The sequence below is a fragment of the Mustelus asterias genome, unplaced genomic scaffold, assembly GCF_964213995.1.
Source record: "Mustelus asterias unplaced genomic scaffold, sMusAst1.hap1.1 HAP1_SCAFFOLD_97, whole genome shotgun sequence".
Taxonomy (NCBI): Eukaryota; Metazoa; Chordata; class Chondrichthyes; order Carcharhiniformes; family Triakidae; genus Mustelus; species Mustelus asterias.
The window spans coordinates 1,020,694-1,048,481 of record NW_027590145.1 but is presented as its reverse complement, the minus strand read 5'-3'; the positions used below and the strand labels follow the sequence as shown (position 1 = coordinate 1,048,481).

Here is a 27,788-nt window from a genome sequence, read left to right as displayed (position 1 = left end):
TTAAAGCAGAGGCAAAAAACAGCCAAGTCAAACTCATTTAATTCAAACTGCATATTTGTAATGTTCTTTAAAAAAGGAGGTATTTGTAAATAAGTGCGTACAGGTGCTGTATGATTAAATAATATGGTGCATAACTTAAAATATCTGTTAAACGAAAAGAAAATGGGAGTCAGATAAATTTCCCTCACAACACTAAACATTCCTGTCTAACAACTCGCTGTTTAACATCTAACCCAGTGATGTTAGAGAGAGCAATCATCTTGTATGAATTGTCACCAAGATATACTGTAAACTGGGGTACGGGTCCCACACACACTGACTCTCACTGGGGTAGGGGTTCCACACACACTGACTCTCACCAGGGTACGGGTCCCACACACACTGACTGTCACTGTGATACGGGTCCCACACACACTGACTCTCACTGGGGTACGGGTCCCACACACACTGACTCTCACTGGGGTACAGGTCCCACACACACTGACTCTCACTGGGGTACGGGTCCCACACACACTGACTCTCACTGGGGCACGGGTTCCACACACACTGACTCTCACTGGGGTACGGGTCCCACACACACTGACTCTCACTGGGGTACGGGTCCCACACACACTGAATTTCACTGGGGTACGGGTTCCACACACACTGACTCTCACTGGGGTATGGGTTCCACACACACTGACTCTCACCAGGGTACGGGTCCCACACACACTGACTGTCACTGTGATACGGGTCCCACACACACTGACTCTCACTGGGGTACGGGTCCCACACACACTGACACTCACTGGGGTACGGGTCCCACACACACTGACACTCACTGGGGTACGGGTTCCACACACACTGACTCTCACTGGGGACCGCGTTCCACACACACTGACTCTCACTGGGGTACGGGTTCCACACACTGACACTCACTGGGGTACGGGTTCCACACACACTGACTCTCACTGGGGTACAGGTCCCACACACACTGACTCTCACTGGGGTACGGGTCCCACACACACTGACTCCCACTGGGGTACGGGTCCCACACACACTGACTCTCACTGGGGTACGGGTTCCACACACACTGACTCTCACTGGGGAACGGGTCCCACACACACTGACTCTCACTGGGGTACGGGTCCCACACACACTGACTCCCACTGGGGTACGGGTCCCACACACACTGACTCTCACTGGGGTACGGGTTCCACACACTGACACTCACTGGGGTACGGGTTCCACACACTGACACTCACTGGGGTACGGGTTCCACACACACTGACTCCCACTGGGATACGGGTTCTACACGCAAACTGACTCTCACCTAACAAGTTAGCGTTCTCAGTGCAGGCAAGCTGGCCTCCATTTTGGCCTCACCGCGAATATTAGTCAAATGAGTTACGGGGAGCCTCAGAATATAAGAACAATCTTTGGATCAAATTTCCCGAGCGGAAGATTAAGCAAAGTCGCTGCTTTTCAGTCTAAATTCATAGTGCACATGCCGTAGAAATTCACATCAGACTCGAGACATGCATCAAATGGAGGCAAAATGGTCCAAAAGCTTCCAGATCCTTCTCCGGAACCTTTCACCTCCCCCCCCCCCACCCCCGACGCCTCCCCATTTATCGATCCCTCCATCTCATTCCCGCTTCCCCCCCTCCCCCATCTTTCCTCCACGATTCTGCATGGTCTGGGTATGATAGTGAGGCCTAACTATTCACTGGCCTTAAGGGCTAGTAGAAACATCACTGGACAATAGGCCAGGCTAATACTCGAGACGAGGGGGGGGTGGGAGGGTGGAGACACGGGTTCAAATCCCACCATGGCACCTGGCGGAACTTAAATTCAATTGTGCGGAGTTTGCCCATTCTCCTTGTGTCTGCGTGGGTTTCCTCCGGGTGCTCCGGTTTCCTCCCACAGTCCGAAAGACATGCTGGTTCGGTGGATTGGCCATGCTAAATTGCCCCTTGGTGTCCAAAGATGTGCAGGTTAGGTGTATTGGCCATGCTAAATTGCCCCTTAGTGTCCAAAGATGGACAGGTTAGGCGGATTGGCCATGCTAAATTGCCCCTTAGTGTCCAAAGATGTACAGGTTAGGTGGATTGGCCATGCTAAATTGCCCCTTAGTGTCCAAGGATGTACAGGTTAGGCGGATTGGCCATGCTAAATTGCCCCTTAGTGTCCAAAGATGTACAGGTTAGGCGGATTGGCCATGCTAAATTGCCCCTTAGTGTCCAAGGATGTGCAGGTTAGGTGGATTGGCCGTGCTAAATTGCCCCTTAGTGTTCAAAGATGTACAGGTTAGGCGGATTGGCCATGCTAAATTGTCCCTTAGTGTCCAAAGATGTGCAGGTTAGGTGGATTGGCCATGCTAAATTGTCCCTTAGTGTCCAAAGATGTGCAGGTTAGGGTGGATTGGCCATGCTAAATTGCCCCTCAGTATCCAAAGATGTGCAGGTTAGGTGGATTGGCCATGCTAAATTTCCCCTTAGTGTCCAAAGATGTGTAGGTTAGGGTGGATTGGCCATGCTAAATTGCCCCTTAGTATCCAAAGATGTGCAGGTTAGGTGGATTGGCCATGCTAAATTGCCCCTTAGGGGATTAGCAGGGTAAATATGTGGGGCTCTGGGGTGGGATTGTTGTTGTTGCAGGCTCGATGGGCCGAATGGTCACTTTCTGTACTGTAGGGATTCTATGATAAAACAATCTGGAATTCTAAAGCTAGTCTCAGTAACTGTAACAAACTATCATCAAATGTTGTTGGAAAAAACCCATCTGGTTCACTAATGTCCTTTAGGGAAGGAAATCTGCCCCCCTTACGCAGTCTGGCCTCCAGAGCCACAGCAACGGGGTTGACTCTCAACTGTCCTCCGAAACGGACGAGGCAGACACTCCACTATCAGCAGCTCCCGACCGCGCACTCGAGGAAATTTCGGGAACGGGGAAATAGATCCTTGGCTTTGTCCGCAACGCTCAAATCCTGGGAATAAATATTTCCCCCCCCCCCAACAAAATAAAAGCGAGGCGGGAGACTGGGAAATGGGGGGAAAAAGGGCGTTGGTTCTATATTGAAATGTGGAAGGAATCTTGGAGCCACTGATCGCGGGAGTTCTGCGTCTGGGGGACTTTGAGGCTGTTGCGCGAGACGTCGTCCCTCGAGCGTTCCACGCCGGCCTGGTCCACCTCGTACTCTTCCTCGTCATCATAGTAAGCGGTCTCCGCAGCCAAGGAGTGCATGGACAAGGTCATGTCCTGGTACAGGCCCTTGTACTCCTGAATGGACTCGTACAGTGACCACAGCTGGCACAGCAGTGACATGTCCAGTTGGCGCAAGCCCACCTAAAGTAAAGTAAAGTTTATTTATTAGTGTCACAAGTAAGGCTTACATTAACACCGCAATGAAGTTACTGTGAAAATCCCCCAGTCGCCCACACTCTGGCCGGCGCCTGTTCGGGTTACACTGAGGTAGAATTTAGCACCCGAACCAGCACGTCTTTCGGACTGTGGGAGGAAACTGGAGGAAACCCACGCAGACACGGGGAGAACATGCCGACTCCACACAGACAGTGACCCAAGCCGGGAATCGAACCCGGGTTCCTGGCGCGGTGAGGCAGCAGTGCTAACCCACTGTGCCACCCTACTACCTGAGGAGGAGACGCAAGGGAGGGGAGGCTGTCGGTTAATTGTGGCACTCCAGTGCAATCCCAAGCTGCCCATCACCCCTGCGCGATTCCCAATTTCGTTACCCACCCGAACCGAGGGACCAGGTGAATGCTGAAACCTACAGTCAGTGTTCCGGAGTCTGCTGGGACAGGGGCAGTTCAGTCAAGTCAATCGATGTCCAGAGACCCCAGGGTTAGAGGGAGAGAGAGAGGGGAAATCAGCCAGGGTTCCTGCTCCTGATCACTGTCCAGAGACCCCAGGGTTAGAGAGAGAGAGGAAATCAGCCAGGGTTCCTGATCCTGATCACTGTCCAGAGACCCCAGGGTTAGAGAGAGAGAGGGGAAATCAGCCAGGGTTCCTGCTCCTGATCTCTGTCCAGTGACCCCAGGGTTAGAGAGAGAGGGGGGAAATCAGCCAGGGTTCCTGATCACTGTCCAGAGACCCCAGGGTTAGAGAGAGAGGGGGGAAATCAGCCAGGGTTCCTGATCACTGTCCAGTGACCCCAGGGTTAGAGAGAGAGGGGGGAAATCAGCCACGGTTCCTGATCACTGTCCAGAGACCCCAGGGTTAGAGAGAGAGGGGGGAAATCAGCCAGGGTTCCTGATCACTGTCCAGTGACCCCAGGGTTAGAGAGGGAGAGGGGAAATCAGCCAGGGTTCCTGATCACTGTCCAGTGACCCCCGGGTTAGAGAGAGGGGGGAAATCAGCCAGGGTTCCTGCTCCTGATCAGTGTCCAGTGACCCCAGGGTTAGAGAGAGAGGGGGGAAATCAGCCAGGGTTCCTGCTCCTGATCTCTGTCCAGTGACCCCCGGGTTAGAGAGAGGGGGGAAATCAGCCAGGGTTCCTGCTCCTGATCACTGTCCAGTGACCCCAGGGTTAGAGAGGGAGAGGGGAAATCAGCCAGGGTTCCTGCTCCTGATCTCTGTCCAGTGATCCCTGGGTTAGAGAGAGAGGGGAAATCAGCCAGGGTTCCTGCTCCTGATCTCTGTCCAGTAACCCCAGGGTTAGAGAGAGAGGGGAAATCAGCCAGGGTTCCTGCCTCTGATCACTGTCCAGTGACCCCAGGGTGAGACAGGCAGAATCAGTCTGGATCCCTTCTGAGTCAAAGCACCCCCCTCCAACCCTTAAACATGGGGATTAAACAGAGGACAGGGCAAGGCAATGTACACCCACCCCCCCCCCCCTCCCCCCCGCCCCACTCCCCGGACTCCCACCAACCCCCCCACCCCTGCGGACTGCAGTCAAATACTCCACACCCTGCAGCCTACACCCATTCACACAGAGCGAGGTGCTTGTGCAAGGTTGCAGAGGGCAGTAACCCAACGGTGTCGGGGAAGGCGGAAAGAGGAGGAGGCCATTCAGCCCCTCAAAGCTGTTCCTTTCTGAGGGGGAGGTTTGGGTTGGGGGGGCAGTTATGGGAAGGAGGTAGCGACCCTGGCCGAGTAAAAACACACACAGCCAGGTTTTATTCCAGAGGAAGGAAAGCAGTGGGGAGGGGCAGTGAAGGGATTGTTCCGGATAACAATGCCTGTCGGCTGAAGGCTGTTAAAGAGTTATTCTAATCCTCCGAGGATGGCCTTTGGGACTGAGTTAACAGGAACAGCTGGGATCTAAACTCCACCCTCCATCCATCAAACAGCAGCTGCAGGAGACACAAAGAGAGAAACAAGAGGGTCTTTCAGCACACACACAGCCAGTCACACAGAACTCCAGTGTGTGTGGGACCCGTACCCCAGTGAGAGTCAGTGTGTGTGGAACCCTTACCCCAGTGAGAGTCAGTGTGTGTGGAACCCGTACCCCAGTGAGAGTCAGTGTGTGTGTGTGGGACCCGTACCCCAGTGAGAGTCAGTGTATGTGGAACTCATACCCCAGTGAGAGTCAGTCTGTGTGGGACCCGTACCCCAGTGAGAGTCAGTGTGTGTGGAACCCGTACCCCAGTGAGAGTCAGTGTGTGTGGAACCCGTACCCCAGTGAGAATCAGTGTGTGTGTGGGACCCGTACCCCAGTGAGAGTCAGTGTATGTGGAACTCATACCCCAGTGAGAGTCAGTGTGTGTGGGACCCGTACCCCAGTGAGAGTCAGTGTGTGTGGAACCCGTACCCCAGCGAGAGTCAGTGTGTGTGGAACCCGTACCCCAGTGAGAGTCAGTCTGTGTGGGACCCGTACCCCAGATGGGTTTTTCTGACAGTGGTTTCATGGTCATCAGTAGATTCTTAATTTCAGATTTTTAAAAGAATATTGAATTCAAATTTCACCAGCTGCCGTTGCGGGATTCGAACCCGGGTCCCCAGGACATTAGCTGGGTTTCTGGATGAATAGTCTAGCGATAATACCACTAGGCCAACGCCTCCCCAATAGGAGTGGCCACATCAAGGCAAGTGGTAGTGCTGAGGGGACACAAGTGCTGATCACACGCTGGAACCGTCTCCTTATTTGAAAAGTTTTAAAGAATGGAAATCTGCTGTCAACTTAGCCAAAAGCAGTCACATTAACAAACTCTCCACCCTGTGCCTACAGGGTGACGCCTTGCCCATCTGCTCCAGCCTGTTCCCTTCAATCAGGTAGAAAGGCAAAAATATTAACCGATTAAGATAAGTCTATTTATTAGTGTCACAAGTCGGGCTTACGTTAACACTGCAATGAAGTTACTGTGAAAATCCTCCAGTCGCCACACTCTGGGCGGCACCACAGTGGGTTAGCACTGCTGCATCACAGCACCAGGGACCCGGGTTCGATTCCCGGCTTGGGTCACTGTCTGTGCGGAGTCTGCACGTTCTCCCCGTGTCTGCGTGGGTTTCCTCCGGGTGCTCCGGTTTCCTCCCACAGTCCAAAGATGTGCAGGTTAGTTGCATTGGCCGTGGTAAATGGTCCCTTAGTGTCAGGGGGATTGATGGGGTAAATAGGTGGGGTTATGGGGATGGGGCCTGGGTGCATTGGCTGTACTAAATTCTCCCTCAGTGTTACCCGAACAGGCGCCGGAGTGTGACGACTGGGGGATTTTCACAGTAATTTCATTGCAGTGTGAATGTAAATCTACTTGCGACACTAATGAGTAAACTTTATTTTACTTTACTTTCCGGCGCCTGTTCGGGTAACACTGAGGGAGAATTTAGCACGGCCAATGCACCCTAACCAGCACGTCTTTCAGGCTGTGGGAGGAAACCGGAGCACCCGGAGGAAACCCATGCAGACACGGGGAGAACGTGCAGACTCCACACAGACGTGACCCAAGCTGGGAATTGAACCCGGGTCCCTGTAAGGCAGCAGTGCCAACACACTGTGCCACCCTAAAGTCAGGAATTCTAAAACTAAGTAAAGTTTATTTAGTGTGTAGCATCTACAAGATGCACTGCAGCGACTCACCAAGGCTCCTTCGACAGCACCTTTCAAACCCGCCACCTCTACCACCTAGAAGGACAAGGGGGGCGGGGGAAGCAGACACATGGGGAACACCCCCACCTGCAAACTCCCCCTCCCGAGCCACTCACCATCCCGACTTGGAAATATATCGGCCGTTCCTTCACTGTGGCTGGGGTCAAAATCCTGGAACTCCCTGCCTAACAGCGCCGTGCGTGTACCTACACCACACAGGGACTGACTGATATCCAATCACAATCCTGAACTCCCTGCCTAACAGCACTGTGGGTGTACCTACACCACATCCCATAAATGAATAAAAAGGCTGGTTGGCTATTTATTGGCCAGGGAGGATATAATGGGCCGAATGGCCTCTTTCTGTCCATGATTCAGGGTATGTTTCCATCAGACCATAAGACATAGGAGCAGAATTCGGCCCATCGAGTCTGCTCCGCCATTCAATCATGGCTGATATTTTTCTCATCCCCATTCTCCTGCCTTTTCCCCATAACCCCTGATCCCCTTATTAATCAAGAACCTATCTATCTCTGTCTTAAAGACACTCAATGACCCGGCCTCCACAGCCTTCTGCGGCAAAGAGTTCCACAGATTCACCACTCTCTGGCTGAAGAAATTCCTCCTCATCTCTGTTTTAAAGGATCGTCCCTTTAGTCTGAGGTTGTGCCCTCTGGTTTTTAGTTTTTCCTACTCGTGGAAACATCCTCTCCATGTCCACTCTATCCAGGCCTCGCAGTGTCCTGTAAGTTTCAATAAGATCCCCCCCTCATCCTTCTAAACTATGAGAGTCAATATGTGTGGAATCCATACCCCAGTGAGAGTCAGTGTGTGTGGGACCCGTACCCCAGTGAGAGTCAGTGTGTGTGGGACCCGTACCCCAGTGAGAGTCAGTGTGTGTGGGACCCGTACGCCAGTGAGAGTCAGTGTGTGTGGGACCCGTACCCCAGTGAGAGTCAGTGTGTGTGGGACCCGTACCCCAGTGAGAGTCAGTGTGTGTGGGACCCGTACCCCAGTGAGAGTCAGTGTGTGTGGAACCCGTACCCCAGTGAGAGTCAGTGTGTGTGGAACGCGGACCCCAGTGAGAGTCAGTGTGTGTGGGACCCGTACCCCAGTGAGAGTCAGTGTGTGTGGAACCCGTACCCCAGTGAGAGTCAGTGTGTGTGGGACCCGTACCCCAGTGAGAGTCAGTGTGTGTGGGACCCGTACCCCAGTGAGAGTCAGTGTGTGTGGGACCCGTACCCCAGTGAGAGTCAGTGTGTGTGGGACCCGTACGCCAGTGAGAGTCAGTGTGTGTGGGACCCGTACCCCAGTGAGAGTCAGTGTGTGTGGGACCCGTACCCCAGTGAGAGTCAGTGTGTGTGGGACCCGTACCCCAGTGAGAGTCAGTGTGTGTGGAACCCGTACCCCAGTGAGAGTCAGTGTGTGTGGAACGCGGACCCCAGTGAGAGTCAGTGTGTGTGGGACCCGTACCCCAATGAGAGTCAGTGTGTGTGGGACCCGCACCCCAGTGAGAGTCAGTGTGTGTGGGACCCGTACCCCAATGAGAGTCAGTGTGTGTGGGACCCGTACCCCAGTGAGAGTCAGTGTGTGTGGAACCCGTACCCCAGTGAGAGTCAGTGTGTGTGGGACCCGTACCCCAGTGAGAGTCAGTGTGTGTGGAACCCGTACCCCAGTGAGAGTCAGTGTGTGTGGAACGCGGACCCCAGTGAGAGTCAGTGTGTGTGGGACCCGTACCCCAGTGAGAGTCAGTGTGTGTGGGACCCGTACCCCAGTGAGAGTCAGTGTGTGTGGGACCCGTACCCCAGTGAGAGTCAGTGTGTGTGGAACCCGTACCCCAGTGAGAGTCAGTCTGTGTGGAACCCGTACCCCAGTGAGAGTCAGTGTGTGTGGGACCCGTACCCCAGTGAGAGTCAGTGTGTGTGGGACCCGTACCCCAGTGAGAGTCAGTGTGTGTGGAACCCGTACCCCAGTGAGAGTCAGTGTGTGTGGGACCCGTACCCCAGTGAGAGTCAGTGTGTGTGGGACCCGTACCCCAGTGAGAGTCAGTGTGTGTGGAACCCGTACCCCAGTGAGAGTCAGTGTGTGTGGGACCCGTACCCCAGTGAGAGTCAGTGTGTGTGGGACCCGTACCCCAGTGAGAGTCAGTGTGTGTGGAACCCGTACCCCAGTGAGAGTCAGTGTGTGTGGAACGCGGACCCCAGTGAGAGTCAGTGTGTGTGGGACCCGTACCCCAGTGAGAGTCAGTGTGTGTGGGACCCGTACCCCAGTGAGAGTCAGTGTGTGTGGGACCCGTACCCCAGTGAGAGTCAGTGTGTGTGGAACCCGTACCCCAGTGAGAGTCAGTCTGTGTGGAACCCGTACCCCAGTGAGAGTCAGTGTGTGTGGGACCCGTACCCCAGTGAGAGTCAGTGTGTGTGGGACCCGTACCCCAGTGAGAGTCAGTGTGTGTGGAACCCGTACCCCAGTGAGAGTCAGTGTGTGTGGGACCCGTACCCCAGTGAGAGTCAGTGTGTGTGGGACCCGTACCCCAGTGAGAGTCAGTGTGTGTGGAACCCGTACCCCAGTGAGAGTCAGTGTGTGTGGGACCCGTACCCCAGTGAGAGTCAGTGTGTGTGGGACCCGTACCCCAGTGAGAGTCAGTGTGTGTGTAACCTGTACCCCAGTGAGAGTCAGTGTGTGTGGGACCCGTACCCCAGTGAGAGTCAGTGTGTGTGGGACCCGTACCCCAGTGAGAGTCAGTGTGTGTGGGACCCGTACCCCAGTGAGAGTCAGTGTGTGTGGGACCCGTACCCCAGTGAGAGTCAGTGTGTGTGGGACCCGTACCCCAGTGAGAGTCAGTGTGTGTGGAACCCGTACCCCAGTGAGAGTCAGTGTGTGTGGGACCCGTACCCCAGTGAGAGTCAGTGTGTGTGGGACCCGTACCCCAGTGAGAGTCAGTGTGTGTGTAACCTGTACCCCAGTGAGAGTCAGTGTGTGTGGGACCCGTACCCCAGTGAGAGTCAGTGTGTGTGGGACCCGTACCCCAGTGAGAGTCAGTGTGTGTGGAACCCGTACCCCAGTGAGAGTCAGTGTGTGTGGAACCCGTACCCCAGTGAGAGTCAGTGTGTGTGGGACCCGTACCCCAGTGAGAGTCAGTGTGTGTGGGACCCGTACCCCAGTGAGAGTCAGTGTGTGTGGAACCCATACCCCAGTGAGAGTCAGTGTGTGTGGGACCCGTACCCCAGTGAGAGTCAGTGTGTGTGGGACCCGTACCCCAGTGAGAGTCAGTGTGTGTGGAACCCGTACCCCAGTGAGAGTCAGTGTGTGTGGGACCCGTACCCCAGTGAGAGTCAGTGTGTGTGGAACCCGTACCCCAGTGAGAGTCAGTGTGTGTGGGACCCGTACCCCAGTGAGAGTCAGTGTGTGTGGGACCCGTACCCCAGTGAGAGTCAGTGTGTGTGGGACCCGTACCCCAGTGTGAGTCAGTGTGTGTGGGACCCGTACCCCAGTGAGAGTCAGTGTGTGTGGAACGCGGACCCCAGTGAGAGTCACTGTGTGTGTGGGACCCGTACCCCAGTGAGAGTCAGTGTGTGTGGAACCCGTACCCCAGTGAGAGTCAGTGTGTGTGGAACCCGTACCCCAGTGAGATTCAGTGTGTGTGGAACCCGTACCCCAGTGAGATTCAGTGTGTGTGGGACCCGTACCCCAGTGAGAGTCAGTGTGTGTGGGACCCGTACCCCAGTGAGAGTCAGTGTGTGTGGGACCCATACCCCAGTGAGAGTCAGTGTGTGTGGGACCCATACCCCAGTGAGATTCAGTGTGTGTGGGACCCGTACCCCAGTGAGATGACAAACCCTCATTTCCAGGGATCATTCTTGTGAATTTCCTCTGGCCCCTTTCCAAGGCCGGCACATCCTTCCTTAGATACGGGGCCCAAAACTGCTCACAATATCCAAATGGGGTCTGACCAGAGCCTTATACAGCCTCAGAAGTACATCCCTGCTCTAGTATTCTTGCCCTCTCGACATGAATGCGAACATTGCATTTGCCTTCCTAACTGCCGACTGAACCTGCACGTTAACCTTAAGAGAATCCTGAACAAGGACTCCCCAGCCCAATTTCAATGTCCAATGTTTCAATGGTATTCCCTCTCCTTCTTCAAAACTCCAGTGAATACAGACCCAATCTCACCTCATAAGACAGTCCCGCCTTCCCAGGAGATCAGTCTGGTGAACCTTCGCTGCACTCCCTCTATAGCAAGTATATCCTTTCTCAGGTAAGGAGACCAAAACTGCGCACTCAACACCCCAGGGTGCGGTGTCACCGAGACCCCATACAGCTATAGTAAGACGGCCTTGCAACACTGGGTGGGGCCTCTTAATTTGCACACAGCAAGATCTCACAAACAGCAGCAAGGCGACTGGCCGGCTCACCCGAGTCGGCACTCGATGCAGGCCTGGGAACAGACGAGGAACGTGCGCTCAGAGATCCGTGGCTACCCTTTCAACTCCCACCCAGGAGGGTAGATAGGAGGGATTCGATTTCACATCTCCTCCGTACGGCTCCTGCTCTGCCCAAGACCGCAAGAAAGGGTTGTGAATGTAGCCCAGTCCCATCACGCAAACCAGCCTCCCGTCCATTGACTCCGTCTACACTTCCCGCTGCCTCGGGGAAAAGCAGCCGGCATAATCAAGGACCCCACGCACCCCGGACATTCTCCCTTCCACCTTCTTCCGTCGGGAAAAAGATACAAAAGTCTGAGGTCACGTACCGACCGACTCAAGAACATCTTCTTCCCTGTTGCCGTCAGACTTTTGAATGGACCTACCTCGCATTAAGTTGATCTTTCTTTACACCCTAGCTATGAATGTAACATTACATTCTGCACCCTCTCCTTTCCTTCTCTATGAACGGTATGCTTTGCCTGTATAACGCGCAAGAAACAATGCTTTTCACTGTATCCCAGTACATGTGACAATAAATCAAATCAAATAGATAGGTTCTTGATTAATAAGGGGATCGATCAGGGGTTACGGGGAGAAGGCTGGAGAATGGGGATAAGAATCATATCAGCCATGGCGGAGCAGACTCAATGTGCCGAATAGCTTAATTCTGCTCCTATAAAGTTTATTTATTAGTCACATTAACACTGCAATGAAGTTACTGTGAAATTCTCCGAGTCGTCACACTCCGGCGCCTGTTCGGGTACACTGAGGGAGAATTTAGCACCCTAACCAGCACGTCTTTCGGACTGTGGGAGGAAACCGGAGCACCCGGAGGAAACCCACGCAGACACGGGGAGAACGTGCAAACTCCACACAGACAGTGACCCATACTGGGAATCGAACCCTGGTCCCTGGAGCTGTGAGGCAGCAGTGCTAACCACTGTGCCACCGTGCCGCCCTATATCTTATGGTTTCGATGTTTTGGATGAGGTAGAGAGGGAGGTAAGTGGTGGAGGACTTGCATTAACGAGTTGAATTGAATATAGCGTTCAATTCTGGTCGCCACACTACCAGGAAGATGTGGAGGCTTTGGAGAGGGTACAGAAAAGATTTACCAGGATGTTGCCTGGTATGGAGGGCATTGGCTATGAGGAGAGGTTGGAGAAACTTGGTTTGTTCTCACTGGAACGACGGAGGTTGAGGGGGCGAGCGACCTGATAGAAGTCTACAAGATTATGAGGGGCAATGGACAGAGTGGATAGTCAGAAGCTTTTTCCCCCAGGGTGGAAGAGTCAATTACTAGGGGGCACAGGTTTAAGGTGCGAGGGGCAAGGTTTAAAGATGTACGAGGCAAGCTTTTTACACAGAGGGTGATGGGTGGCTGGAACCCGTTGCCGGGGGAGGTAGTGGAAGCAGAGACGGTAGTGAGTTTCAAGGGGCATCTTGACAAATACATGAATAGGGATGGGGAATAGAGGGATATGGTCCCCGGAAGGGTAGGGGGTTTTAGTTCAGTCGGGCAGCATCGTCGGTTGGAGGGCCGAAGGGCCTGTTCCTGTGCTGTCATTTTCTTTGTTCTTTGAGTGTGGGAGAACATCAGATCTGCGCTCCAGAGAGGTGATACATTTTGGAGAATCAAACTTAGCCGTGAATCACAAAGAAAAGGAATGGCACCTCCGGCAGTGCAGGGCTCCCTCGGTATCGGTGGCTGGGAACGTACATCTGGACTACACGGTCAAATCCCTGGAGGCGCAGGCAGGGTTCAAGCTCGCGTGGCTTGAAGGAGAGCGAGGGATACCAATAGTTGTCGGTGCACGGTGTGTGTGTGGTCATTTCGTACGGGGCTGGCATGATGATGGGTGGGGGGGGTGTGAGCGGGTACGGGGAGGGGTGAACGGGCTGTGGGGGCGCCGAGCTTACCATCTCCTTCCGGAGCACCGCCAGGGCGGCGTCGAGGTTGGCCGGCTTGTTCCGCAAGAGCTTCTCGGTGGCGGGGAGGCGGGGGCGGCTCAACTCGTCCTGGATCATGGTCCTCTTGGCGTAGACCCTCTCCACGTCACGCCAGGAGCCCCCGCTGGAGTTCAGGATGCCGCTGAGCCCCTTCGGCAGGGGGGGCAGCCCTTCGATGCCGGACACCAGGCTGCCGGAGACTTCACTCTGCATCCCGTTCATCTCTCTCCGTCTCTGTCCCCCCACCAACCTGCTCTCTTGCAAAAGTGGGGAGATGGAGTGAATGTCAGGGCTGGCAGTCTAACCCTCTTTGCCTGGCTTCCTATGTAAGCACTCTGTCTCCAAACGATGTGTTGCAATCGATGTCAGGGCATGAAATTGATTCTGTAGCAGAGGCGCCTCTTCCACTTTCTAATATTTTCTTTTTTCTTTCCCCCCCCCCACACACTCTCTGTTGACTTCTTGCCTCCTCTGGGGCTGTCTCCCCACTGTCTCCTCCCTCTGCTCTGCCCCGTTTGAAAGGGCTTCCCTTTTAGTTTGTAAAGTTCCCCTTTGTCTTATGCTCGCCACGCCCTAAAAGACTGAACCAGCAGGGCGTTCGTACACAGGCTACTTCCTTGCTTAAAGACCTTTCCTTTATAAACACCTCCCCCAGACACACACACATAACACTGACTTACATGGCGATGGGGAATTTTTAAAGGGATCCTTCTCCCTAACTTTTCTTTAAAGGGATCCTTCTCCCTAACTTTTCTTTAAAGGGATCCTTCTTCCAAACTTTTCTCTTAAAGGGATTATTCTCCCAGCTAACTTTTCTCTTAAAGGGATTCTGCTCCCAACTAATTTTGCTTTTCAAGGGATTATTCTCCCTGCCAACTTTTTTTTAAAAAAGGGATCCACCTCCCTAATTTTCTTTCGAGATTCTTCTAAAGTAGAAAAATAGTAGGCTCACATTAACACTGCAATGAAGTTGCTGTGAAAATCCCCTGTTGATAAGTTTTTTCCCGACTGCAGACAATGCCAATTTAGGCGGAGCAAGCTGCCACAGGCACGGGTTGGTGGTGAGGAGCGCTTTCTGTTTTGGAAGGGGAGTCGTTGGGTGGACTTTTGACCAGGACACTACCTGGAAGGACTTCCCACCCACCCCTCTTCCTACACTCGTCCATGCCTTAGGGTATCTTTGAGAGCTACAGTGCAGAAGGAGGCCATTCGGTCTGTTGAGTCTGCACTGACTCTTCCCATAACCCCACGCATTTAGCATGGCCAATCCACCCAACCTACACATCTTTGGACACGAAGGGGACAATTTAGCATGGCCAATCCATCGAGCCTGCACATCTTTGGACACTAAGGGGCAATTTAGCATGGCCAATCCACCCAACCTACACATCTTTGGACACTAAGGGGCAATTTAGCATAGCCAATCCACCCAACCTACACATCTTTGGACACTAAGGGACAATTTAGCATGGCCAATCCACCCAACCTACATATCTTTGGACACTAAGGGGACAATTTAGCATGGCCAATCCATCTAGCCTGCACATCTTTGGACACTAAGGGACAATTTAGCATAGCCAATCCACCCAACCTACACATCTTTGGACACTAAGGGACAATTTAGCATTGTCAATCCACCTAACCTGCACATCTTTAGACACTAAGGGGACAATTTAGCATGGCCAATCCACCTAACCTGCACATCTTTGGACACTAAGGGACAATTTAGCATTGTCAATCCACCTAACCTGCACATCTTTGGACATGAGGGGGCAATTTAGCATGGCCAATCCACTGAACCCGCACATCTTTGGACACGAGGGGGCAATTTAGCATGGCCAATCCACCCTAACCCGCACATCTTTGGACATGAGGGGGCAATTTAGCATGGCCAATCCACTGAACCCGCACATCTTTGGACACTAAGGGGCAATTTAGCATGGCCAATCCACCTAACCTGCACATCTTTGGACACTAAGGGGACAATTTAGCATGGCCAATCCATCTAGCCTGCACATCTTTGGACACTAAGGGGCAATTTAGCATGGCCAATCCACTTAACCCGCACATCTTTGGACTGTGGGAGGAAACCCACGCAGACACAGGGACAATGTGCAAACTCCAAGGCTGGAATCGAACCCGGATCTCCGGCGGTGTGGGGCAGCAGGGCTCACCACTGTGCCACCGGGGGGGGGTCTTGGTTTTTTCTTTGTCCCTCATTTGTACCTGTTGATTGAACATGGGGGATGATAATTCATCTGGAATATCTTCAAACCTTTCCAGGGTCCATGTTCTTTGCCTGTGTGCCACTCCTGGGGGGAGGAGGGGCACATCTCAGCCCCCTCGAGCCATGTATCCTTCTGGTATCTTCACGTTCACCAAGAAACCAGACACATCAGAGCAGCAAATTCAAATATTTTAATCACACAAAAACACAAAAGCAACAACATTCTCGGAGTCTGGGAGAAGTGTAGGAAGGAGTGAACTCTCTCTGGTAGATGCACCAAGTCCCTTCAGTGGGCAATCAACTCAGCAGGCAGGGGGAGGATTTATACACCTGTGTCCAACGGATTTGAACTGGAAACCTTGACAAGAATCGGAATATCTTCATTCCTCCTCCATGGCCATCAAACACTCCCAGGACAGGTACAGCACGGGGTTAGATACAGAGTAAAGATCCCTCAACACTGTCCCCCATCAAACACTCCCAGGACAGGTACAGCACGGGGTTAGATACAGAGTAAAGATCCCTCTACACTGTCCCCATCAAACACTCCCAGGACAGTTACAGCACGGGGTTAGATACAGAGTAAAGCTCCCTCTGCACTGTCCCCCATCAAACACTCCCAGGACAGGTACAGCACGGGGTTAGATACAGAGTAAAGATCCCTCAACACTGTCCCCCATCAAACACTCCCAGGACAGGTACAGCACGGGGTTAGATACAGAGTAAAGCTCCCTCAACACTGTCCCCATCAAACACTCCCAGGACAGGTACAGCACGGGGTTAGATACAGAGTAAAGCTCCCTCTACACTGTCCCCCATCAAACACTCCCAGAACAGGTACAGCACGGGGTTAGATACAGAGTAAAGCTCCCTCTACACTGTCCCCCATCAAACACTCCCAGGACAGGTACAGCACGGGGTTAGATACAGAGTAAAGCTCCCTCCACACTGTCCCCCACCAAACACTCCCAGGCCAGGTACAGCGCGCAGTTAGATAGAGTAAAGCTCCCTCTACACTGTCCCCCACCAAACACTCCCAGGACAGGTGCAGCACGGGGTTAGATACAGAGTAAAGCTCCCTCTACACTGTCCCCCACCAAACACTCCCAGGACAGGTACAGCACGGGGTTAGATACAGAGTAAAGCTCCCTCCACACTGTCCCCAATCAAACACTCCCAGGACAGGTACAGCACGGGGTTAGATACAGAGTAAAGCTCCCTCTACACTGTCCCCCATCAAACACTCCCAGGACAGGTACAGCACGGGGTTAGATACAGAGTAAAGCTCCCTCCACACTGTCCCCATCAAACACTCCCAGGACAGGTACAGCACGGGGTTAGATACAGAGTAAAGCTCCCTCCACACTGTCCCCAATCAAACACTCCCAGGACAGGTACAGCACGGGGTTAGATACAGAGTAAAGCTCCCTCTACACTGTCCCCCATCAAACACTCCCAGGACAGGTACAGCACGGGGTTAGATACAGAGTAAAACTCCCTCTACACTGTCCCCATCAAACACTCCCAGGACAGGGACAGCACGGGGTTAGAGACAGAGTAAAGCTCCCTCTGCACTGTCCCCATCAAACACTCCCAGGACAGGTACAGCACGGGGTTAGATACAGAGTAAAACTCCCTCTACACTGTCCCCATCAAACACTCCCAGGACAGGGACAGCACGGGGTTAGAGACAGAGTAAAGCTCCCTCTGCACTGTCCCCCATCAAACACTCCCAGGACAGGTACAGCACGGGGTTAGATACAGAGTAAAGCTCCCTCTACACTGTCCCCCATCAAACACTCCCAGGACAGGGACAGCACGGGGTTAGAGACAGAGTAAAGCTCCCTCTGCACTGTCCCCATCAAACACTCCCAGGACAGGTACAGCACGGGGTTAGATACAGAGTAAAGCTCCCTCTACACTGTCCCCCATCAAACACTCCCAGGACAGGTACAGCACGGGTGTAGATAGAGTAAAACCCCACAAGAGACAGCAGGGATTTTCATGCCTTCTGTCTGAACCCGTGCTGAACTCAGGATGTAGAGGTCAAAGGCCAGTGTCTAATTGACCTTTAACTCCTCATTTCCCCCCTTCCCTCCCCCAAATAACTTCGACAAACTCGGAAAACATCTTTCCAATTGTGTGGACAGGATGCCACCAGCCAGCTCCCGGGTCGCCAACCCCTCAGGAGATTGCTTTGGCTCCAGAAATGCGAAAGTTAAACTGACAACGTAACAAACCAAACCAGCAGGAGGAGAGAGGGGTAAAGAAAAATGTTTTGCATTTATCATTTAATTTCAACGGTTGCGTTTTGTAAGCTTCCAACATGTGGGAGACGGGAGACGCAGAAAGGCTGTTGTTCCAAGTGATGGATCCGCCAGGAATATAGTAGCAACCCTGCTCGCGTGTCCTGAAGCTCTGTGAACGCGGTTGATCGCTAAATCCCCCCCCCTCCCCCTCCGTCGGTAATGTAGGCTCCATTTGCTCTCAGACTGTACAATATTAAATATGGCGGCGTAGGTCAGAGGTCGTTGACATTAGCTTGGAGGCGGTGCCGGAGCCGATGGGATCTGTTGCCCCCTGCAGGCCTGGAGTGGAACTGCACCCTCCCCCACCACCCCCAGAGCCTGCGGCTACGCCAGACGCTTCAGGCTGTGGAGGGTGTCGGCGCAGTCCCTGATCAGGACGCAGAGCTGCGAGCTGTACTCCACGCTGGACGCCCGCTCCAGCTCACCGCTGGCCCAGGCCAGCTTGCGCAGCACCGCCCGCTCGGCCTCCCGGTGGACGGGGGCCCGTGGGGCGCCCGCGTCGCCCTCGGCCCGGGGCGGGACCGAGGCCGGGGGCCCGGGGCAGGGGGCGTCGGCGGAGAGTTCCAGGGTGGAGCGGCAGGGCAGCGGGGGCTCCTCGGGGCTGTTGAAAAGTCGCTGGTGCTCCCTCACTTGGGACAGGGCTGCCTGCGGGTTCAAAGCTGCGGGAGCAAAGGAAAGAGGAAGGTTAAAATCAGGGATACGAGGGACTGACGTTCAAATACACACAATCACAGCCCCCTCTCTGTAACAGCAAAGACAGGCAGCTCTCCACATCCATTCAATGTAACAGCTCAAGGCCATTCAGCCCATCGAGCCTGCTCCACCATTCAAATAGGTCATGGCGGATCATCCACCCCAACACCATCTTCCCGCACTACCTCCATATCCACCCATCATCTCCATATCCACCTCCATATCCCGCACCACCTCCATATCCATCTCCATATCCCGCACCACCTCTGTATCTATCTCCATATCCCGCACCACCTCTGTATCTATCTCCATATCCCGCACCACCTCCGTATCCGTTTCCATATCCTGCACCACCTCCGTATCCGTCTCCATATCCCGCACCACCTCCGTATCCATTTCCATATCCCGCACCACCTCCGTATCTATCTCCATATCCCGCACCACCTCCGTATCCGTCTCCATATCCTGCACCACCTCCGTATCCATCTCCATATCCCGCACCACCTCCATATCCATCTCCATATCCCGCACCACCTCTGTATCTATCTCCATATCCCGCACCACCTCCGTATCCGTCTCCATATCCTGCACCACCTCCGTATCCGTCTCCATATCCCGCACCACCTCCGTATCCATTTCCATATCCCGCACCACCTCCGTATCTATCTCCATATCCCGCACCACCTCCGTATCCGTCTCCATATCCTGCACCACCTCCGTATCCATCTCCATATCCCGCACCACCTCCATATCCATCTCCATATCTCGCACCACCTCCGTATCTATCTCCATATCCCGCACCACCTCCGTATCCGTCTCCATATCCTGCACCACCTCCGTATCCATCTCCATATCCCGCACCACCTCCATATCCATCTCCATATCCTGCACCACCTCCGTATCCATCTCCATATCCCGCACCACCTCCGTATCTATCTCCATATCCCGCACCACCTCCGTATCCGTCTCCATATCCTGCACCACCTCTGTATCCATCTCCATATCCCGCACCACCTCCATATCCCGCACCACCTCCGTATCTATCTCCATATCCCGCACCACCTCCGTATCCGTCTCCATATCCTGCACCACCTCCGTATCCGTCTCCATATCCCGCACCACCTCCATATCCATCTCCTGCACCACCTCCGTATCCATCTCCATATCCTCACCACCTCCGTATCCATATCCCGCACCACCTCCGTATCCGTCTCCATATCCTGCCCCATCTCTGTATCCATCTCCATATCCCGCACCACCTCTGTATCCATCTCCATATCCCGCACCACCTCCATATCCTGCACCATCTCCGTATCCATCTCCATATCCCGCACCACCTCCATATCCGTCTCCATATCCTGCACCACCTCCGTATCCGTCTCCATATCCCGCGCCACCTCCGTACCTGTCTCCATATCCTGCACCCCCTCCGTATCCGTCTCCATATCCCGCAACACCTCCGTATCCGTCTCCATATCCCGCACTACCTCCATATCCACCCATCATCTCCATATCCACCTCCCTATCCCGCAACACCTCCGTATCCGTCTCCATATCCTGCACCACCTCCGTATCCGTCTCCATATCCCGCACCACCTCCGTATCCGTCTCCATATCCCGCACTACCTCCATATCCACCCATCATCTCCATATCCACCCATCATCTCCATATCCACCTCCATATCCCGCACCACCTCCGTATCCGCTTTCCCCACCCCCTCCATATCCGACTCCTGCACTATCTCCATATCCACCTCCTCTCATCTCCAGAGGATTTTCACGGTAACGTCATCGCATTGTTAGTGTGAGCCTACTTGTGACACGAATAAGCAAACTTTTAAACTTTAAAGACTTATCGACACGGGGTAGATCTCCCACCCCGGGCTCCCTCACCCAACTCTTCCCAAAAATGACTGTCGGATCTTTGTCTTTCACCGAATGTAAAGTATATTTATTAGTGTCGCAAGTAAGGCTTACATTAACACTACAATGAAGTTACTGCGAAAATCCTCTAGTGGCCACACTCTGGCACCTGTTCGGGTTACACGGAGGGAGAATTTAGTACAACCAATCCACCTAACCTGGACGTCTTTCGGACTGTGGGAGGAAACCGGAGCTCCCGGAGGAAACCCACGCAGACACGGGGAGAACGTGCAGACTCCGCACAGACAGTGACCCAAGGCCGGGAATCGAACCCGGGTCCCTGGCGCTGTGAAGCAGCGGTGCTGCCCCTCAGGGGGAGAAGGCCTTTTAATTTAGAATGACGGCAGCTCCGACAGTGCAGCACTCCCTCCGTACTGACACCCGGAGGGTTAGCCTGGAAGACGGTTAGCCTGAAACACGTGCTGGTTACGGGGATTGGCCGTGCTAAATTCTCCCTCAGTGTAACCCCGGACAGATGACGGAGTGTGGCGACTAGGGGATTTTCACAGTAACTTCATTGCAGTGTTAATGTCAGCCTACTTGTGACACGAATCAATAAACTTAAAACTGAATCTTTACGCTGAGGCGCTCAGAGGTGGAGAGGGAGCGGAACCCTTCTTAAGGCAGCGGTGGAAGAGTGGGACAGCTACAGCGATGGCCAAGGGAGCGATTTTCAATCAAGCCTACTCTGAATGCAACGGGCAAGCAAACACTTCAGCGGACGGACGGAGTTCCTACCGACCTGGGTTGTCCTTGTCCACATCGGAATCCAGCTCCTGGCAGGCGACACAATAGTTTTTCTGCTTCTTGTCTTGGAGGAGGACAGTCTAGCGGGGAGAATGACAGGTGGGAGAATGAGAATCGGCCCAACGTGTCAGCGGGACGCCCAGTGCAGGACACAGGCCTGATACCCCGACCTCTCTCCTCCGCGCCCCCCCACCCCAGCACCTCTACAAGCACCGGAACGTCCCCCACACAGCCCTTTCCATCAGAATCCTGGCTGCTAATCAGGACTGCTTGCCGCTGGCTCGGGGGTAATCTCAAACAGCCAGCAAGGCTTTCCTGTGTAGCAACAATTCCGCACATCGCAAAGGGGGCAGCAAGACAGGCCTCAACAGTTACTGATTGAGGGTGTCGGAAAAATTACTCCAGCTTTGCCTTTCTCATTCACACTCTCTCTCACACACTCTCTCTCTCTCACACACGCGTGCACTCTCTCTCTCTCTCTCACCCGCGCTCACTCTCTCTCTCCCTCTCACCCGCGCTCACTCTCTCTCTCACCCGCGCTCACTCTCTCTCTCACCCGCGCTCACTCTCTCTCTCACCCGCGCTCACTCTCTCTCTCACCCGCGCTCACTCTCTCTCTCACCCGCGCTCACTCTCTCTCTCACCCGCGCTCACTCTCTCTCTCACCCGCGCTCACTCTCTCTCTCACCCGCACACACTCTCTCTCTCACCCGCGCTCACTCTCTCTCTCACCCGCGCTCACTCTCTCTCTCTCCCGTGCTCACTCTCTCTCTCTCCCGCGCTCACTCTCTCTCTCTCCCGCGCTCACTCTCTCTCTCACCCGCGCTCACTCTCTCTCTCACCCGCGCTCACTCTCTCTCTCCCGCGCTCACTCTCTCTCTCTCCCGCGCTCACTCTCTCTCTCCCGCACACACTCTCTCTCTCACCCGCACACACTCTCTCTCTCACCCGCACACACTCTCTCTTTCATCCGCACACACTCTCTCTCTCATCCGCACACACTCTCTCTCTCACTCTCTCTCTCACACGCACACACTCTCTCTCACACTCACACTCTCTCTCTCTCACACGCGCACACACTCTCTCTCTCTCTCACACGCGCACACACTCTCTCTCTCTCTCACCCGCACACTCTCTCTCTCTCACCCGCACACTCTCTCTCTCTCTCTCTCTCACCCGCACACTCTCTCTCTCTCACCCGCACACTCTCTCTCTCTCTCACCCGCACACACTCTCTCTCTCACACACTCTCTCTCTCACCCGCACACACTCTCTCTCTCACACGCACACTCTCTCTCACACTCGCACGCACTCTCTCTCTCACACGCACACTCTCTCTCTCACACGCGCACACACTCTCTCTCTCACCCGCACACTCTCTCTCTCTCACCCGCACACTCTCTCTCTCTCTCACCCGCACACTCTCTCTCTCACCCGCACACTCTCTCTCTCTCTCACCCGCACTCTCTCTCTCTCTCACCTGCACACTCTCTCTCTCTCACCCGCACACTCTCTCTCTCTCTCACCCGCACACTCTCTCTCTCTCTCACCCGCACTCTCTCTCTCTCACCCGCACACTCTCTCTCTCTCTCACCCGCACACTCTCTCTCTCTCTCACCCGCACACTCTCTCTCTCTCTCACCCGCACACTCTCTCTCTCTCTCACCCGCACTCTCTCTCTCTCTCTCACCCGCACACTCTCTCTCTCTCTCACCCGCACACTCTCTCTCTCTCTCACCCGCACACTCTCTCTCTCTCTCACCCGCACACTCTCTCTCTCTCTCACCCGCACACTCTCTCTCTCTCACCCGCACACTCTCTCTCTCTCTCACCCGCACACTCTCTCTCTCACCCGCACACTCTCTCTCTCTCACCCGCACACTCTCTCTCTCTCTCACCCGCACACTCTCTCTCTCTCTCTCACCCGCACACTCTCTCTCTCTCTCACCCGCACACTCTCTCTCTCTCACCCGCACACTCTCTCTCTCTCTCACCCGCACACTCTCTCTCTCTCTCACCCGCACTCTCTCTCTCTCTCACCCGCACACTCTCTCTCTCTCTCTCACCCGCACACTCTCTCTCTCTCTCACCCGCACACTCTCTCTGTCTCTCACCCGCACACTCTCTCTCTCTCTCACCCGCACACTCTCTCTCTCTCTCTCACCCGCGCTCTCTCTCTCTCTCACCCGCACACTCTCTCTCTCTCTCACCCGCACACTCTCTCTCTCTCTCACCCGCACACTCTCTCTCTCTCTCACCCGCACACTCTCTCTCTCTCTCACCCGCACACTCTCTCTCTCACCCGCACACTCTCTCTCTCTCTCACCCGCACACTCTCTCTCTCTCTCACCCGCACACTCTCTCTCTCTCTCACCCGCACACTCTCTCTCTCTCTCACCCGCACACTCTCTCTCTCTCTCACCCGCACACTCTCTCTCTCTCTCACCCGCACACTCTCTCTCTCTCTCACCCGCACACTCTCTCTCTCACCCGCACACTCTCTCTCTCTCTCACCCGCACACTCTCTCTCTCTCTCACCCGCACACACTCTCTCTCTCACCCGCACACACTCTCTCTCTCACCCGCACACACTCTCTCTCTCACCCGCACACACTCTCTCTCACCCGCACACACTCTCTCTCACCCGCACACACTCTCTCTCTCACACGCACACACTCTCTCACACGCACACACTCTCACCCGTGCACACACTCTCACCCGCGCACACACTCTCTCTCTCACACACACGCGCACACACTCTCTCTCTCTCTCTCACCCGCACACACTCTCTCTCTCACCCGCACACACTCTCTCTCTCTCTCACACGCACACACTCTCTCTCTCACCCGCACACACACTCTCTCTCACCCGCACACACACTCTCTCTCTCTCTCACCCGCACACACACACTCTCTCTCTCTCACCCGTGCACACACACATCCACAAAGGAGTCACTCCCTCTGGGATGTTTCACTCACAAATGGGACGAAGGAGACTAAGAGGTGGAGGTGGTGTGTGCGTGGGCTGATTGGGGAGGGAGGTGGGAGCCTTGCAAACTGGTAGAGAGGACCAACAGGTGCCAGGGCAGATGGTGCAGCTTCCTGGGAGCCACATCGAGAGCTCCTCAGCTCCAGGGTTAAACAAAGCCCCAGCTGCCACAGGGTCAGCCAGAGGGGGGGAAAGAATGTGTGTCAGACCCTCCCCCACCATACCACACATCTGTTCCCATTTGAAATCAGCTGTGTCCAGTGATACCAGCAGTTGTAAACCTCTGACAAACACTAGCTGTTGTGAAAGTCTTTCAAACACCCTCGCTTTCTACAGGTGGTTTAGTCCTGAGTGTGGGGATAGAGGGTACAAAATCATCATCATCATACATTCCATTCAGCAGGGTAAGGATCACTCACTGTGTAACTGTACAGAGTCACTGTTTATTCAGCAGGGTAAGGATCACTCACTGTGTCACTGTACAGAGTCACTGTTTATTCAGCAGGGTAAGGATCACTCACTGTGTAACTGTACAGAGACACTGTTTATTCAGCAGGGTAAGGATCACTCACTGTGTAACTGTACAGAGTCACTGTTTATTCAGCAGGGTAAGGATCACTCACTGTGTAACTGTACAGAGTCACTGTTTATTCAGCAGGGTAAGGATCACTCACTGTGTAACTGTACAGAGTCACTGTTTATTCAGCAGGGTAAGGATCACTCACTGTGTAACTGTACAGAGTCACTGTTTATTCAGCAGGGTAAGGATCACTCACTGTGTAACTGTACAGAGTCACTGTTTATTCAGCAGGGTAAGGATCACTGTGTAACTGTACAGAGTCACTGTTTATTCAGCAGGGTAAGGATCACTCACTGTGTAACTGCACAGAGTCACTGTTTATTCAGCAGGGTAAGGATCACTCACTGTGTAACTGTACAGAGTAACTGTTTATTCAGCAGGGTAAGGATCACTCACTGTGTGACTGTCCAGAGTCGCTGTTTATTCAGCAGGGTAAGGATCACTCACTGTGTAACTGCACAGAGTCACTGTTTATTCAGCAGGGTAAGGATCACTCACTGTGTAACTGCACAGAGTCACTGTTTATTCAGCAGGGTAAGGATCACTCACTGTGTAACTGCACAGAGTCACTGTTTATTCAGCAGGGTAAGGATCACTCACTGTGTAACTGCACAGAGTCACTGTTTATTCAGCAGGGTAAGGATCACTCACTGTGTAACTGCACAGAGTCACTGTTTATTCAGCAGGGTAAGGATCACTCACTGTGTAACTGCACAGAGTCACTGTTTATTCAGCAGGGTAAGGATCACTCACTGTGTAACTGTACAGAGTCACTGTTTATTCAGCAGGGTAAGGATCACTCACTGTGCATACTCAGTAATACGGTTTATACTCACTCCACATTCCGGACAACTGTCTGCCAGCATCCTGTAGCCTTTCAACAGGTAATCCCCCATCAGTTTGGTGATCTTGTCCTGGCGTTCCCGGCGAGCCTCGATCACCTTCATCTCTGCCTCAGACGGCGGGGTCCATGTAAACTCCTCATCCCCTGCACAGGAAGAACCCACACACGTTACAGTCTACAGCCTTCGCCATCTTCCTCCGCGGGTGTGATGGGCAGATTCATAGAATCCCTACAGTGCAGATAGAGACCATTCGGCCATCGAGCCTGCACTGACGACAATCCCATCCAGGTCCTAGCCCCCGGAATTCCATGCATTTACCCTGCTAATCCCTTGATACTAAGGGCAATTTAACATGATACCAGCGTTGGATTGGGGTGGGCACAGTAAGAGGTCTCACAACGCCAGGTTCAAGTCCAACAGGTTTATTTGGTATCACGAGCTTTCGGAGCGCTGCTCCTTCATCAGGTGAGTGGAGAGTTGGATTCACAAACACGGCATATATAGACAAAGATTCAATTGCAAGATAATGGTTAGAATGCGAGTCTTTACAGGTAATCAAGTCTTTACAAGTACAGACAATGCGACCATTTAGCATGGTCACTCCACCTAATCTACTCATCTTTGGACACTAAGGGGCAATTTAGCATGGCCAATCAACCTAACCCGCACATCTTTGGACACCAAGGGGGTGTTACCCCCTTACCCTTCCCCCTGGGGGAGGAGGTTATCCCCTTACCCCTGGGGGAGGGGATGTTACCCCATTACCCTTCCCCCCTGGGGGACAGGATGTTTTACCTCTTACCCTTCCCTTGGGGGACAGGGTGTTACTCCCTTACCCTTCCCCCTGGGCGTAGGGGATGTTACGCCCTTACCCTTCCCCCCTGGGGGTAGGGGATGTTACCCCCTTACCCTTCTCTATGAGGGAGGGGGTGTTGCCCCCTTACCCTTCCCCCTGGGGGGAATCATAGAAATCATAGAAACCCTACAGTACAGAAAGTGGCCATTCGGCCCATCGAATCTGCACCGACCACAATCCCACCCAGGCCCTTCCCCCATATCCCGACATATTTTACCCGCTAATCCCTCTAACCTACGCATCTCAGGACACTAAGGGACAATTTTAGCGTGGCCAATCCACCTAACCCGCACATCTTTGGACTGTGGGAGGAAACCGGAGGAAACCCACGCAGACACAGGGAGAATGTGCAAATTCCACACAGACAGTGACCCAAACTGGGAATCGAACCCGGGTCCCTGGAGCTGTGAAGCAGCAGTGCTAACCCACTGTGCCACCTTGCTGCCCATGTTGCCCCCTTACCCTTCCCCCTGGGGGAGGGGGTGTTACCCCCTTACCCTTCCCCCTGGGGGAGGGGGTGTTGCCCCCTTACCCTTCCCCCTGGGGGAGGGGGTGTTAGCACCTTCCCCTTCCCCCTGGGGTACAGGGTGTTACCCCCTTACTCTTCCACCCTCCTATCCCCTATCTCCATTACCACTGTTCACAGCCATGCTGCTGCCGGAAATGACGCAACGCCGGAGCTGGGCGCCTGACCAATCGGGACGCCAGCGTCTGCCTCACGTGGGATGGGATCCCGCCCCCAGTGCGGAGCCCCGCCCCCAGAGCGGAGCCCCGCCCCCCCGCCCCCAAAGCCGGTGAGCCCCCATTGGGGAAAGCTCAGCGCAAGGGGGCGGGGCTACAGAAGTGGGGGCGGAGCCCGTGCGGCCGAGGAGGGGGCGGGACCAGAGGTTGTCATGAAGTGGGGGCGGCCAGTGATTGGAGAGGGGGCGGAGCCAAGAGAGCTGGGGGAGGGTGGGCGGGGCCAGCCGAGCCGTGGAGGAGGCAAAGGCAAGAGAAGAGCGCGCAAAGGGGCGGGGCCAGAGGGGAAGCGTGCAAAGGGGGGCGGGGCAAGGCTAGAAATGGGCGGGGTCAGATGAGATAGCCGGGCGGGCGAGGAATCAGAGGGGAGATCAGGGAGGGGGCGGTGCCAGTTGTGTTGTTCGAGGGCGGGGACAGAGGTGTGCGTGCAGGGGGCGGGGCCTGCCGAGCCGGTGAGGAGGGGGGGCGAAGGCAGAGGAGTG

At 54.2% G+C, this 27,788-nt stretch overlaps 2 protein-coding genes across 4 annotated transcripts; both read right to left on the bottom strand.

Annotated features, from left to right (window-relative positions):
• Positions 1 to 247: 247 nt before the first annotated feature.
• fam89b (family with sequence similarity 89 member B) lies at positions 248 to 14,072 on the bottom strand. The gene is made up of 2 exons (XM_078202803.1): positions 13,371 to 14,072; positions 248 to 3,327 (listed from the first exon to the last, which is right to left on the bottom strand). Exons 1-2 carry the CDS (start codon positions 13,620 to 13,622, stop codon positions 3,052 to 3,054), a joined length of 528 nt encoding a protein of 175 aa, XP_078058929.1. The 5' UTR covers positions 13,623 to 14,072; the 3' UTR covers positions 248 to 3,051.
• Positions 14,073 to 15,803: 1,731 nt separating this feature from the next.
• Positions 15,804 to 27,315, bottom strand: znrd2 (zinc ribbon domain containing 2). 3 transcript variants are annotated; one of them, XR_013496069.1, is made up of 5 exons: positions 27,203 to 27,315; positions 25,704 to 25,855; positions 21,295 to 21,379; positions 16,643 to 18,595; positions 15,804 to 16,505 (listed from the first exon to the last, which is right to left on the bottom strand). XR_013496069.1 is itself a non-coding variant. In XM_078202801.1 (4 exons), the coding sequence occupies exons 1-4, from the start codon at positions 27,216 to 27,218 to the stop codon at positions 18,261 to 18,263; spliced, it is 588 nt and encodes a 195-aa protein (XP_078058927.1). In that variant the 5' UTR covers positions 27,219 to 27,315; the 3' UTR covers positions 15,804 to 18,260. The 3 variants fall into 3 exon arrangements, 1 of the variants encoding a protein (XP_078058927.1); XR_013496070.1 differs by having other exon boundaries at positions 15,804 to 17,127; positions 17,612 to 18,595; XM_078202801.1 differs by having other exon boundaries at positions 15,804 to 18,595.
• Between the last annotated feature and the right edge of the window lie 473 nt (positions 27,316 to 27,788).